The sequence below is a fragment of the Dromaius novaehollandiae genome, chromosome 20 (assembly GCF_036370855.1).
Source record: "Dromaius novaehollandiae isolate bDroNov1 chromosome 20, bDroNov1.hap1, whole genome shotgun sequence".
Taxonomy (NCBI): domain Eukaryota; kingdom Metazoa; phylum Chordata; class Aves; order Casuariiformes; family Dromaiidae; genus Dromaius; species Dromaius novaehollandiae.
The window spans coordinates 9,985,516-10,000,000 of record NC_088117.1 but is presented as its reverse complement, the minus strand read 5'-3'; the positions used below and the strand labels follow the sequence as shown (position 1 = coordinate 10,000,000).

The 14,485-nt window shown below is 50.3% G+C and overlaps 1 protein-coding gene across 7 annotated transcripts in view; it reads right to left on the bottom strand.

The window, feature by feature from the left end:
• ADAMTSL2 (ADAMTS like 2) overlaps positions 1-14,197 on the bottom strand; it is a 27,294-nt gene extending 13,097 nt beyond the window's left edge. For 3 of the 7 annotated variants that reach the window (XM_064523828.1, XM_064523830.1, XM_064523831.1), the window contains exons 1-11: positions 13,935-14,197; positions 11,974-12,088; positions 10,101-10,243; positions 9,315-9,390; positions 8,785-8,887; positions 6,931-7,076; positions 6,705-6,828; positions 5,675-5,755; positions 4,430-4,605; positions 2,701-3,043; positions 1,770-2,151 (exon numbers count right to left, since the gene is read on the bottom strand). In XM_064523828.1, the coding sequence (XP_064379898.1) occupies positions 1,770-2,151; positions 2,701-3,043; positions 4,430-4,605; positions 5,675-5,755; positions 6,705-6,828; positions 6,931-7,076; positions 8,785-8,887; positions 9,315-9,390; positions 10,101-10,243; positions 11,974-12,087 (1,688 nt within the window). In that variant the 5' untranslated portion in view covers position 12,088; positions 13,935-14,197. The other 4 variants (XM_064523829.1, XM_064523834.1, XM_064523832.1 and 1 more) reach the window with 4 other exon arrangements.
• Between the last annotated feature and the right edge of the window lie 288 nt (positions 14,198-14,485).

Here is a 14,485-nt window from a genome sequence, read left to right as displayed (position 1 = left end):
AAGCCCTTGGCAATGTTTGAATGTTCTTATCATTAAGAAGTCTGTTGATACATTTGGCTGCATGGACATTTTCTTTAGTATAAGCTTCTTTAATATAAGCTAGCGTAAGTTCTGGAAAATAAGGCTAACAATAACCAGAGAGCATTTGTGCAGTGCTGTCTACATCTTCTGAAGTTAAGTAGCATAACCTGCGTTTTACTGGCGGGGAAGCTAAGAGACAGAAGGTCGAAGCGGCAGGGCCAGGAAGAGAACCGCAGCTGAGATCTGGGTGCCGCGACCCTGGACACGGCCCAGAACGAGCCAGGAGGACATGCAACGGGGAGCCGAATCCGCCGCTGCGTCTGGGATCTGGCCAGCTCCCAAGGCCCTGACTTCAGCACAAGCCCTCCTGGGAACGCTCTAATTTGCGGCTGCAGCCGAAGGACAGCAAATTGCTGTTCCCCAGCAACTGTCCCGTCTCCGGCCCCATCAACAGCTCGCTCCCAGCGCGCCGGCGCTCGCGAGCACGCTGCTGCGGGCTGAAGGCTGCTCTTTGGCAGCCGAGAGGCCGTTTCCAACCCTGACATACGGTACAGCCATAAACAGGCTGAATGTGTCCCGAGGGTCTGCTGATCCGCACTTGGACGCTTCCCCTCAGAGCATGACTTCTGCATGCGTTTACTGGGAAGAAGACAGCCTGCTTGCACTGATCCAGCCAAACTTGGGTTGTTTTAGGCTCTTTGATGTATAATTAGAGTTTTCATCTGTATTTTCAGCACCCAACGTAAGACTCTTTGGAGGGGAACATATGGCTGAAGGGCCATAGCGTAACCCGGAAAGAGACTTTGTCTTTTCCATTAAACGGCTTGGAAACCTAGGACTCTGTTCCCTTGCCCCCACCCTGGTATCTACCACCGCTTGCACTGCCCTGGAGCATCCTGGGCACTAGGCAGACGCACAGACAAGGACTATCCTGAGGCTCCCTTTCACCGAGCCCTCCCTTGCCTGGAGGGATTCAGCTGTTTAGGATCGATTACGCTTTCTTTTACCTCCTGCTGCGTTTGCCACCTGCCACTCAAAACCAGCCAAAGGGATCCTGAAGCACATACCCTACTATCAACTGCGTTTAGCTGCCAGGGGAGAACTTCTGATGCTCTTAGCAAAGCAGTGATTAATTGCACTGCTGCTTCAACGGTTAAGGCAGCAAACAGGCTATTTCTGTAGGCCCTACACAAAAGCCCTTGTTGTCCTGCTCTGCCTCTGCTGTAGTAGCTTGGTAAGCAGGGCTACTCCCAGGAGCTGCTCTAAGCCCTGTCCTGCTAGCACAAGGGAGGAGGCTCATGGGGGGCAGTCAAAGTAGGTAAAAATGGGCCAAAACCAACTTCTGCTGCATCAGAACTAGGAGGAAGGGCCTGGGGAGGTCAGTGCTGGACATCAACAGAAAGCAAAAGTACCAGGAAGAGAGGTTTCTTTATGGCCAGGGCTCTGATAATGTGCTACAGCAGACAGAGAGCAATGAGCAAGTTGACAGCTGTCAGCACGGACGTGCCAATGTCCCCTCTAAAGAGGACTGTGAGCTTTCCTCTTGCTTAAATGCTCTCCTAGCTTTCTGCTCCCACCTTTGATCCTTCCTTTCAAATTAAGCCCTGGTGAAAACCTTTTATGACATCCTGACCCTACTTACCTTCTGGCCTCCAAAGCAGAGAAAACACATACTGTGCTATAGGCAGACCCCAGTACAAGTTGAGAATAACAACACATAGGATTGACTATAAAGACATGTCTCCTACCTTGCTTTGTGGGTTCTGTTTCCTTGGGGGCTGGTCACGGTGACAGTGGTGTTTGAAAATGGCATCTCTGCCGACGTGTTGATGGCTTTGCCATTGCTCAGCTCCATGTAGGTGCTGTTGATGGTGTAGGTCACGACGCCATCGGTATCCTCATAGTCAACGTAGAGGCTGTCAATGTGCGAGCCCACGGAGTTGACTGGGTCTCCCTGGGCAAAGATACTGTTCATGGTCATGTTGAGAACCAGCTCCTTGGAGTCCGAGGTCTTGTCCAGCAGCTTGTCAGTAATGGCGTTCTCCGAAAGAAATTCCCGGGAGGTGAACCTGGGGTCAAAGTCTCTGTCGTCATGGTCTGTCTGGTAAGTAGACCTGGTTACGTTTGAATCTAGATTGGAGCCAGAGGAAACAGTGATGACCACGAAACGAAATGCACTTGGAGCAGGAGGCACAAGCAGCCCAGAGCAGCTGAGGCAGGCCTGGGCAGCCGGAGGGGGAGCTGGGGGCCTGGGGCAATCCGATGGAGTTCAGCCCACATGCCCAGTGCAACCACGTTGGGAAAGCACTCTGGGCAGCGGGGTGACGGGATGGCCAAGGGATGGAAAGGACGTGGCTGGGGACCATGCCAGGGCAACAGCAGAGGCTGTGACAGGAGGGAGCTTCGCATACCCAGGACTCCCCAACTTTCTCCCCTTGCACAAGGCAGAAAGGCAGGTTGCAAAGCGAGCCCCGTGGGGTGTTACCAACAGCCACCCCACCACCCGCCAGAAACCAGAACCTGAAGGGCAAAGAGGCTCTATGAAAAAAACAAAACAAAACAAAACAACAACAAAAAAACCCAAAACACACGAACCAGCAGAATCACTGTTAGGAAACAGAGCAATTCTCAACAAGAGCTCTGGAAAGCAGAACAGTGAGGCCCAAGGCTCCTCCTTACCTTTGGGTTGTTTGCCCTTCAGTTTTGGCTCACAGTCAATAGTTTCTGCTCTTTCATAGACCTCATTGGTTTCCTGACCTTTGCTCAAGTTTAAATCTTCCTCCGTGTCCTGCCTTCCAAACACCTGGTTCTCCAAATCTATCCTTTCCCTGGAGATTTTCCCAAAATAAGTTGCATTGTGTTGGATAAAACCCAATGGCACGTCTCCATCGAACTCTCTGCTTTCTTCACTATCTGACTCAGAAAAGGTATAGTAGATGGGCTGCAGATTTTTTGAGTGTGGCTTCCTCAGGAGAGTATATTCAAATGTGATGGATGGATTCTTGCCATTTTGATTCCAGACCTGAAGAAACAAGCGAAATTATTAGCCGATGCAGTAGACATATGGCACGCAAAGTTTGTGATTCGTCTTGGAATTGATGGTTGATATCTATTTCACTGTTTCCAGTCTGCTTTCCATCATATTGTCAACTTCTTATAACTGGAACAGCACAGTTTGCCAAACGTTATTTAGCAGCACTGCCCTGGGCATTAGCACCACACCAGGGGCTGGAAGACCTAGGGTTTACTCCTCCTTCTGCCAGGGAGTGACCATAAACACTTGGACAGCTTGCATAACCTTTCTGCACTTGCCTCTTCAACTGCATAAGACGGAGCTAGTGATGGATTGCTCTGCTTTTCACAAGGCAGACAGACGAGAGGTGCAAGGTTACAGACACTTGCATGAACCTACTTCCATGGCGTTGCAGTGAACTGGGAGCCCACATCCACCTTCTGCTGCTCCATCCCAGCTGATGGTGGAAACAGTCAGCTGCAGAACTACAGCCTCTTTTACTGGCCTAATGATGGTGCAAGCACCCAAGCGACCATCCCTTCCCCTCCTAAAGGGGCCCATGGCTGCATGGAAGGTGGCAAGGGCTAGGCTCTGGTTAGCTGCCCAGAAGCCCATTACATTTCTTCATATTCCTCATGTCAGAAGCTTTTTTTCCCTTCCTTCTTTTTAATGCAGCAGGTTTTAAAGTTTGTGCACTTAACTAAGCTATTTGGCCCAATTTCTGATTTTTACTTTTCCTATCAGGTAACTCAGATTATAAAGCCAAGGAATAGAAGAGAAATACCCCCACAGTGCCTCAGGCAACTTCTCCCTTCAGAAGGACAAGCTACCAAGCCTACGTTCATTATTTAAAGCCCTGCATCTGACAGTGCTGAGGCAAATAAAATAGGTTTGTGCAAGGAATAGGACACGATCACTGCTTCCACACCCTTCCCCATGTAGGCAGAGAAATAAAATTGTCCCCCTACGTGTTGGTGTGGCCACTGTGGTTTTACCGATGGTGACGTGCCCTAGAGAGGAGCAGAGCGTGTCTGCACAGACACATGAACCTTTTCTCCCTGCTCCAGAAACCACGTGGCCATGTTAGCCCAGCGCTGAGCCCACGCCAACGCAATCATCCTCTTGGCTGGATTCACCAGCTTGGACTTCAGGCTGTGCCAGCAGCAGCAGCTCGTCTGCCAGCTTAGAGCCGCTTCCCACCCATCTGGCTGGGACAGACAGATCTTCCCGTCCAGCTGCCCAGATGCTGTCTTGTTGCTGTACACAAGATTTGCCCACCATTAGCTAACACACCTAAGAGCCACACAGGAGGGAGAACAAAACATTCAGCAGGCTTCAACACAATCGTTCCCTCCCCCATCACATCCAGCCTTGCAAGCTTAAGTCAAAGCACACCATTATATTCAATCCTTGATTTGTTGGTCCCTGTGCGACGATATACTCTATGCCGGTCTCATAGACATCCATGGGCCTGCGGTACTTGAACACTGTGCCTGCAATGTTGAAGTTCTTTGGGCTGTCAACTTTATAGTTCCCGTTGAAAAAATAGTAACCAGCTTCATCAGCCACAGCTTAAAACAAGAAAGAGAAAAGAAATCAGTTCCACCAAATGTAAGAGAATGCAACATTACCACTTGTTCATTCGAGGCATAAAGTTGTTACTGTTGCAGGGGAAAGATTTGTTTTATTACTATAGAATAATAGAGACAAATGCATTATTTCCAACACGTTACATAGGTAGACTCCCAAAATTCTGGGTCACCCTTTCTTCTATACTGCAAGCTCTTGGCAACAAGGGGCTGCTGTTGCTTATGAGTCCATGGCACCTCCCACCCTTTCAGTACTTGCACAGCCTAAAACATTAAGTGATAAAGGTTTTGCACACTGCAATGAGACTGTCAGAGTGCTTGCACCAGGAGTTCCCTCTTTGGGAACACTGAGCTGATTATACCTTAAAAAAAATAAGTAACAACAATAAAAAGAAAAATGGACAGTCATAGGCAGAACTTCACTTAATCCACCATGCTGGCTCAAGGTAGGTCATCCATAGCTAAACCAGGAACTGTGCTAAATATAGGCTTTTGTTCAAGCCTTGCTACACATTGCCCCGAGCTCTGGAGGCAGCATCAGAACATGACGGCAGCAAGTGTGTGCATCTGTTGGCAAGTGGGGAAAACCTGGCTTTGCCCATCTCCTGGGCAGCTTGCAATCGCCACCATGGAGATCAGCCACATGCCACCCACACATCAGTAGTGACTTGCAAGTCACATCGCCTCGCTACTGATGTCACTTGGCCACTGCTCGTTGCCTGAGTGGCAAGGGATCAAGGAGACCGCAAGAGAGCTGAACTCACTTAGTCATTTATGACCCAGCACTAGCATATTTGTCACAGCTCTCTGAAACAGAAATAACATTGACCAACGGTTTCTGCAATAAAGCACTCAAAATGTTGAAATACACAGCCCAGGTCCTCAGACCGTGCTAGTCACTGCATTTCTCTTCATTTCAGAGTGGTTACGGCTTACACTGACTATGGATCTAGCCCATGTCTGCAACAAAACTATGTTCATATTCACATGGTGGAGGGGATCAGCCGGTACATGCATGCATTTTAGCGGAGTACCAAGAGGTTATACACACCCAAAACATCTGCAGATTTTTTCCGTTCTACTATCTGGATATCTCTTGCTCCAGCAGGAATGTGTGTTACCAGAGAATAGCCTATGGGAAACTACAGATTAATGAAAAGGAAGACTTTGTAACAAATAATCTAACAAAATACTCCCAGTAGTCAACACTTGCCATATATCAAGCAAACTGGCTTTGATCCAAAAATATTTAGAAGATACAGTTTAAAACGCTGATATTGATAACTGTTAGACTGCAAATGGGAAGTTAATCAGTAGTAGAGAATAAAAATCTGTAAACTATGCATCCTAATTTATGGAGGGAAATACAGTGGGGGGGAGGGGGAGGAAGGATGCAATTCTTGCACACACAAACACTAAAAAATTAATGTAAGAAAAGGTATGTGGAAAAACTGCTTTGTTGGCTAGAGAAGCTGTCCTGTGGCTCAGTACGGATACAAGTGCTAGCTGGGCTTTCAGAAACCCCCAGTGAGGGATCACAGCTTGTTTCTCCTCCAACTCCCCTTTGTTCAACACTAGATAACTAATGGGACAAGTCCTCATAACTCTGCTGAAATTACTGGAGCTTGCTCTGACTAATGCTCTCTGAGGATCTATTTATTAAAACATTATTCCTAAGATGACTATATTTAGGACAAGTAAGTTCTGTTGCCTTACACCACACTAATTTTGGAAATCCTGGGTTTTCAAAATATCCTAGCTTCCTGTTATTACAGAGTATTTACTTCTAGTCTTGCTGGGTCAAAAGTAAGACTCTAAAACCGACACTGGGCTCTTGCATAACCCTGTTTCACCAGTCAGTATGGGAGAGCTCAGACATCAGAGAAGTGTCATGCAAAATTACTGCTTTTCTTTAAAGAAGTCTTTCCCTATATTCCCAAATATGTAAGGGCAATTCTCTAACATAGATAGAGCATGTGGGAAATAAAGCGAAGGAGGGTAGCTGGTAAGAGCTGAAAGCGGTTTACCAAAAAACACAGCTCTGCGATACAAATAGAGCAAAAGGTCCCTTAAAGTCTTACCAAGATGAGAATTTCCTTTCCGGTAACTCCCAGTTACATGAGTGCAGCTGCTCCCATCTCCTTGGCAAACTCCACATTTATCCAAGGTGTGGGTGGAAAACAGAATGCCATCGCATCCAATGGGCTAGAAAAAGTGCAAGGAGAGCATTGAGGGGCAGGCAGATATTGCACCCATAGTAATTTTCTGAATGCTACTAACAATATTTTTGCTATAATGTTTAACAACCTCACATTTTCCAGACACGCAAACCCCTCGGAAATCAGTGTATTTGCAGGATGTTCCATCCCGAGCCTGAACCATTAACTGTCTCTGACCATCCACAGTGGTGCAATGGAGGTCACAGGGCTTGCTAGAAATGTGAACATAGTCATCTAAGGGGAAAGGATATAAAGATACATTCAAAACAGGAGAAACACAATAAACTTTCATCCTACCAAAGTCAATGAATCTCTGCTTAGCTAAACAGCAGCAATAACAGAATTGCACAGCGCCAGCGTTTCAGAAGTACCGTCTCTGGTGTCTGCAGGCTGCCAGAAGACTGCACTTCTGGCAGCACGGCGGCCCGCTGCTGCAAGCCTCTGCACAGCCGGGCAGTCTGCACCGCCCCAGGAACACGAGCATCGGCCCGTGGGACACCTCAGAGCACTAAGGGCCAATATTCTGTGCAAAGATTTGCAGCAGTGGTACACACATTACACAAAAACATATGCATGCTTATATATGTATTAAATATTGATATACATGTTAGGTTAACATAGATGTATACTGTGATAAATAGATATACAGATAAAACTACATTCAAAAAAATCATAGCAGCTTAAAATAGAAACATTTTCATAAATATTCATCTAAGTTGGACTACGTTTGCCCTTTGCTTTCTGCAGATAGTTGGTTGGCCGTATCCACCGGCACAGCAGTCACTAGACCTCAAGTGCTCAACATATACTGTATAATATCCACAGGAAGCAAATGACAGATTCATATTGGCATCAGAAACCCAACGCTAAAATGTTACACTCAGCCAATTAGGGAGCGGTTATATACCCACTGGCCTGCGCGCCCAAGACAGACAGCATCAATTTCAAAACATTATTCTGCAAATCACCCAGGAGCCACTTGCACGCCTGCTAAAACACAAAACAATTCACTGTAACTATTCTGGTGAATAATCTCAAATAGAGAATATGTTTAAAGAAATTATAACCATTTGGCCAATTTTGTCCCTTTCCTATGGCAAGGTGACAATCAACCATCCTGCCTCTATTCCATGGGCTAAGTTCTACCAAGATTGTGAAGACACTGGCTTTTATCACATAAAAGGAGGCAACAAGTAATTTCATTAAGCATAGCTGTTATTAGGCATGTACAGAGACACCTAAAATACAGAAATTCTGTTAGATCACATCTTTAGACACCTAAATGCCCCTGGGAATCTTAATAAACCAGCACTTAGAAACCTAATTCCCTGGAAGAAGAGGGGTCTTGGGTTCCCAAGGGCCCCAAGAAATTCTTGAAACTGGCCAAGAATTTTTAAAGTTCTATTTTGATGGAGTTAGGTGCCTAAAATAAATAAGTAAACCTCAGCCTCTGACTCCGAGTCATTTGTACAGCTTTGTATCATCCACCCCGGATGACCAGTGAACTGACTCATTTCATCCCAGCGACATTTGACAGCGCACACGAACTGCGTGGGAGTCAGCAAACGTCACTGAAATGCAGGATGGCCAGCAAGGGCCGCAGTTCAAGGGACACTGGGGTGGGTAAGCCAGATGCTCCTGGCCAGCATGGACCATCTCCTCCTGCTCTCTCATCCTCCTCCAGCCCTTTAGCTCTCTGGTCCTTAGGAGTGGTGACCAAAACGGACTGCAAGCTGCAGTCATTACTCTATTTTGTTGTTTTATTTTAGTTGTAAGCTACCCTGCAGCTGCAAAACGCTCCTTTGAACTTGGAAGACAGCCGATTGTGTCTCTGAAAACCACTTTAAGACATCAGAGGAGGAGCCTTCCTGCAGTCTATAGCATCATAACTATCAAAATATTTTGGCGAAGCGTTAGGGAACACACAAAGAATGTCTGTTACCAGGATATAAAGGTTTCCATTGATACGTTCGTCCGTTATACACATGGGAGTTAAAGGATGAACACTGCTCCTCTCGGAAGCTCCTTCCGTTCGCAGGACACTCCTAGAACGGGATACATTCATATCCTCATGAAAACAAAACGCAGGAAAGGTTCCCAGTGCATCTCGACCAGCTGCAATGAGCATGTCACAGCCTGGCCACAGGACTGCCACCACCACTGCCGCCTCCTCCTCCTCCTCCCTGTGAGGCTGAAGGCCTGAGCCCCCCAGCTGGGGGGGGGGATCTTCCTTGGGCAAGGACAGTCTGCCAGGTTTTACAGCCCCCAGCTCCAGCAAAGGGCCTGAAGCGCTTTGCAAGGGTGACGGAAGCCAACGAGGGAAACTCCAGCTGCTTGGTGGGGCAACGGGGTGACCAGGTGACCACTACGGGACGGATGGTGCCCCTTCTTGGGAGGGACCCAGAAATGCCATCGCACTAAGCAAACTTGTGTTTGTTTGAACGTTCCCAATGAGAAAAAGGATATCCTTACTTGTACTTTGCAGAGCTGGTATCTTTTGGATGTTCCAGTGCAAGTTTTATTAGCAAGCCCACTCACTGACTTTCTTCTGAATAAAGAAATGATGGTTAGACAGGGATCAGGAACGCTCTCCTCCTCCCTTCTTTAAACAAAAGGCTCATTCCCTTCTTCTGCATGGTCTCTGTGTCCATGTAGACAAGCCACAGAGATATACCAGGGTCTCACTGGAGTCAATAGCAACGGTCTCATTGGCTTTGTTACCTGTGTCATTAACTACTTTTATAACAACATCTTAGGAGGTGTCACAGGGATGAGGGCCCCGGGGGCGAGGTTTGCAAGGTGACTTCTGGACAGTCTCACTGGCAGTCCAGAGAGGACACACCATGCGTGGGAGCAGCCTAGGTCAGCAGCCCTGAGTCCAACCCCACACTGCCGTGCCCAAGGAGCCTTGGGGATGGGCTTACACCACCTCTGCTGCCTCTCTACCCGAATTCCCTGCTGGAGAAACCTCAGGGCCAGCTCAGGAGCTACTTGGCTGCTCCTCCTACGGGGAAAGTCCCAGGCACGTCCTCCTTTCATCTGAACGCTACGGCACACTTACCTTCTGTAAAGGTGGGGTTTGCCAGACAACACCTTTTCACCAGGGCTATATCTATCAAGGGATGACTTTCTGGATCAAGTTTACCTCCAGCATACGAGAACTAAAGGCCATGGATTTCACTAGGGTTGCAGCAGGCTTTTTTTTCCTCCCTCCCCACTCCCTTGTACACAAGGAGTCGCTTGATTTGCGTGCGGTACCTCTGCCGGAGACAGTGCCTCTCCTGGGATTTGACGCCTCCCCCGCAGGTCCTCGTGCAGGCAGTCCACTTGGTCCACTCCCCCCACCAGTACGCAGTGACATCTGCTCCCTCTTCCAGGCTGTTCGACGTCTGCGCGATATCCTGTTTGCGATGCCAGCATCGTATTTGGGAGAGAGGAAGCACTCGGCGTTTACACTGCAGAGTCAGCACGGCTAGAGCGACCGCTCATAGCGATCTCTGCAAACAAAACCTAATATCCAGCATGCCAACTCCCATCAGGCCAAAAAACACAGGTGTCCCATGCCAGTGGGATCATTGCTCCAAGTGGAAGCAGGCAGGGCCTTCAAACAACCTCCCTATTTAGGGGCTTTCCAGAGCACCCATCACTAGGGTATCCAAGCACAAGGGTGGCCACGTGCATGACCTGCCAACCTCTGTGCCCAGAGATGTGAGGAATGGTGCTTACCCTGGCCCAAATCCCCATCACACCGACAGCCACAGTGCCCAGAGGACAAGGATCTCCCACTCCGGCTTTTCTGCAGCGTTGCAGAGCTAACAGGGCATCTCCTGTTGCGCCTGAAGTCAAGCCTGCGATTTCCATCTTGCAAGAAATCCTGCATTTTCTCAATTGTGTTTTCATTACAAATTGGAACAAAATGGCAATTTCTAGGATTCCTTGGGAAAGGAAGCATTCATTGTTTAGCTCAGTTGGCAGGACTGAGCCAAACCCAGAGCCCTAACCTCTCCAACTGTTCCAGTGCTGACTCTGGTCCACAATGAATTCAGGAAGCTGAAGCGCCAGATGCAGTCGAAGACTTAACCGAAAGCTTAAACAAACCCTTGCAAAACCCAGGGCAGAGTATGAGCCCGGTTGTAAGGAGAGATTGAGGATGAAGCAAGAGGAGAAGCCACCTCCCATCCCACTTGGCGGCCGGACAGCAGGCCAGCCTGATGTTCCTGTGGATGCTCGCAGGCCGGAGAAGCCCACGCACTCCCTTTGGGAGCATCACAGAGTTTTCCACTTCAGGAAGGTCCTCAACCCCCACCTCCCCTCCGCTGATGTGGGCCAACACACGTAAGCTGCTGGTTGCACACGTCAGCCCAGCACTTCAGAGGGGAGAGGAGCTGCTGGAGGTCAAGGCAAGAGCCCGAGCTCTTCAACGTGGGCTGCATCTAGGCTTCCCTGTCCTGTGCTGGGTCACACTGCATCACCACCACGAGTCTGCACTCATAAAGAGATGGCTTGTTACAGGGCAACAGATGTACTTTTTCCACCCAGAATAATCTGTTGGTTAGGTGTTTCTATTAATTCTGTGTTTACAGGGAAAGAGAGAATAAAGTTTTAGGCAAAGAAATCAAGAACTCCAACCACTGCAGAAGCTGAGGAAACATCATCGAGACTCAAGATCAGGCCATTGCCTTTCACAGCCTTGTTAATGATCTGTGCATGCTCTTGGCCACAGATGACAATTTATGTTAGCACCAGACTGAAGAGAGCTGAGCCAAGTCGTATGCCCTCCCTGCAGACTTGATGCAGGCAGACAGCTCCCACCATTCCCAGTTTAATCACGGCAATTCATTAAGGCACTGTAACATGATTATGTCTCTGGCTCTGGTGTATCCAACTAAGCAACTTGTTGACTCGGTGACTTCATACCCAGACCATAAACAACCACCCAAGGAGGAAAGCAGCCAAGGGAAGAACCGGGCCCTCGGCACGCCTCTGCCGCGGGGGCGGCACGGGAGCCCGGAGCTCTCCTTCAGCACCGGCGCGGTGCCGGCACCCAGCACCCCACGCACCCGGCATCCCGCGTGCCCACCCCAAAACACCCAGATCCCCCCCGGCCCCCCCAGCAAGGCGGTGCACTCACCTGCGCTATCACGAAGGCGATGTTGCCCACGAAGAGGACGATGGCCAGCGTGCCTCGCAGGTGGCAGTGCTCACGGACAAAGATGCTGCTCCACCTCCGTTTAGTTATCTTCATTCTGCAAAGCGATCAGAGGCCACACTGCAAAACTCCCAGCCAGTCCCACGACATTTTGAGACAAGGCGTCAGCTTTACAGCCTGGATCATACAGATGGTGCCCATCTCCTTGGGCACCCGTGGTCAACCAAGTGGCACCAACCACCAGTGATTGGAAGGGCTTGACCCTGAAGCTGCATTAAACTAGTGGAAGCGTTAACAAGGTATGGCTTCACATCCCACCTCTGGTTGCTGTCTTCCAAACCACAACTTGGTAAAAAGGCCTGGTGGACTTACAAAACAGCTGTAACTATTCTGTGGTTCCAGTTAAATTAAACAAAAGCAAATCTAGGGCTCATCAGCTACTATAAATTGGCTGCACTCATTAAGGGCAATGTTTCCTCTGAACGAGGCTGATTCATTTTCACGCTTGGTGTTCCCGGGAGCAGCCGGTGCCTGTGGACGTCCGTGCAGGCACACAGGTTCCCCAGCCCGCACCTGATCTCACAGACACGAGCTGAAGTTCACAGCCTGCTTTTGGAAGGAGCAGGAGGCTTAAACTGGAGCAAGTAACTGCAAGTGTTGCACAACAGCTGGTAACAAGAAACATCCCTGGATTTGAGAGAGAAATGCATTTAAATATTCCCATTTACAGAACTGCTCCTAGGAGGATGAAGCAAACGGCTTCATAAACAAACAAACAAGAAAAAGCAGTTAGCAGTCATTATTTTTCCTTTTTTCATTTGTTCCACCCTAATTCCCACTGATTCCCAGGAAAGAAGCCTGTTTCTATAGCAAAAGAAACCACCCGAAAATTAGACAGAAGAAACAAAGTAGCACAAGCATCAGCCTTTCATCTCTCTCTCCATCTGCCTCATGAAACAGAAACCCAGGTTGGTATTTTTTCAAATAAAATCCAGCTCAAAACCACAGTCCACTTTATTGTGAACCTCACTGCAAGAGCCAGAAACGAGCAGGTTTCAGGAAATCACGCTTCCAGGCAACCAAAGCCGCCCGTGTCTGCAAGAAAGAAATACTCTTCCCTAAGCTAGTTTCCCTTGAAAAGTAACCAGACATTGTCTTTCGGAAGCGGCGATGTGGGACGCAGGCTGCTCCTGGGAGAGGGGCAGGGCTGCAGCGGGAGCTGGAACACAGCTTCTACTCTGCTGCTTTCTCTTCCTGCAAGGGCTTTCGCAGCGCTGCTGGGAACGCGCAGTTACTGGCACTGCCACCAAAAATCCACCATCCGGTCTAGCGAACTCCTCCGAGGGCTTCCCGACCGCCGACGCCGCTTGGCCGAAGACCCTCTCCCGAGCTCAGACCAGGGCCTGACCGAGGCGCAGGGCTCTTGGCCGGGCGTCCCGGGGACAGGTGGCTGCGCCTCGCCTCGCACTTGGTTTTCATTAAGACTCCCAGACACTTCTGACTCAGCGCCAATAAAACAGCTCGCTCCGAGCGCGTTCCCTCGGAAAGCTGCATGTTTTAATAATAATAAGGAAAAAAAAGAAGGCACCTACAAGCACTGAGGCGCTGGCACGGGAGGAAGGGCCGCCGGCGGCGGGCAGGGCTGCCAGCAGCGAGGACGAGCGCTGCAACGCGGCCCCGGCGCTGCCGCTGCCGCCCGCGTTACACAACCGGCGGCCGCGGAGCCGCCCGAGCCACCTCGCCTGAACCCGGGCGCCCCGCGGCATTTCTCTGCCGGCTTTTATTTATTCTATTTTATTTATTTTCTGCATGGCTGGCCCGCGGGCAGCCAATCTTTTTTATATTTCCCTTTCTGCAAAAAAATCCCCTCCAACCCCCACATTGCAAAATAACACCCCCCCCCGCCCCCCCCAGCCCGGGCAACGGGCAGCAAGCAGCCCTACCTTGAGAGCTGCGGCGGGCCGGCAAGGTGCAGGGGGCCGGGCCGGAGGAGGAGGAGGAGGAGGAGGAGGACGGGGACGCCGCCGGGCCAGGTGCGGCGGCGGCGGCGGGGACGGGCGGGGGCCGCGGCGGCGGCGGGCGGGGAGGAGCCGCGGCCGCTCGCTGCCTCCCGGCACTTCAAAGGGGCGGCCCGAGCCGCGGCTCGCAGCGCCGAGGAGCTGCCGAGTGGCTGCCCCAGCCCGCGCCACCGCTTTTATAGCTGTCGGACAGACTGCGAGGAATTCACACTTCTCACCCCGGGATGCCTCCCCCCCCCCCCCCCGGCCCCGCCACCCCCGTTAACCCCCTCGGCTCCCCCGACGCCGGGCAGCGGCCCCAGCCGGTTTCCTGCGGCGAGGCTGGCGGAGGGCGGCAGGAGGGGGCGGCCGCACGCATGCGTCCCCCGCCGCCCCCCCGGGCCCCGCCGCCGCCGAGGACCCCCAAAAAGAAAGAAAAAAACCCGCAGTGGGCGAAAATCTGGCTCTAAGCCCCTTTCATTCCTCCCTGCAAGCCG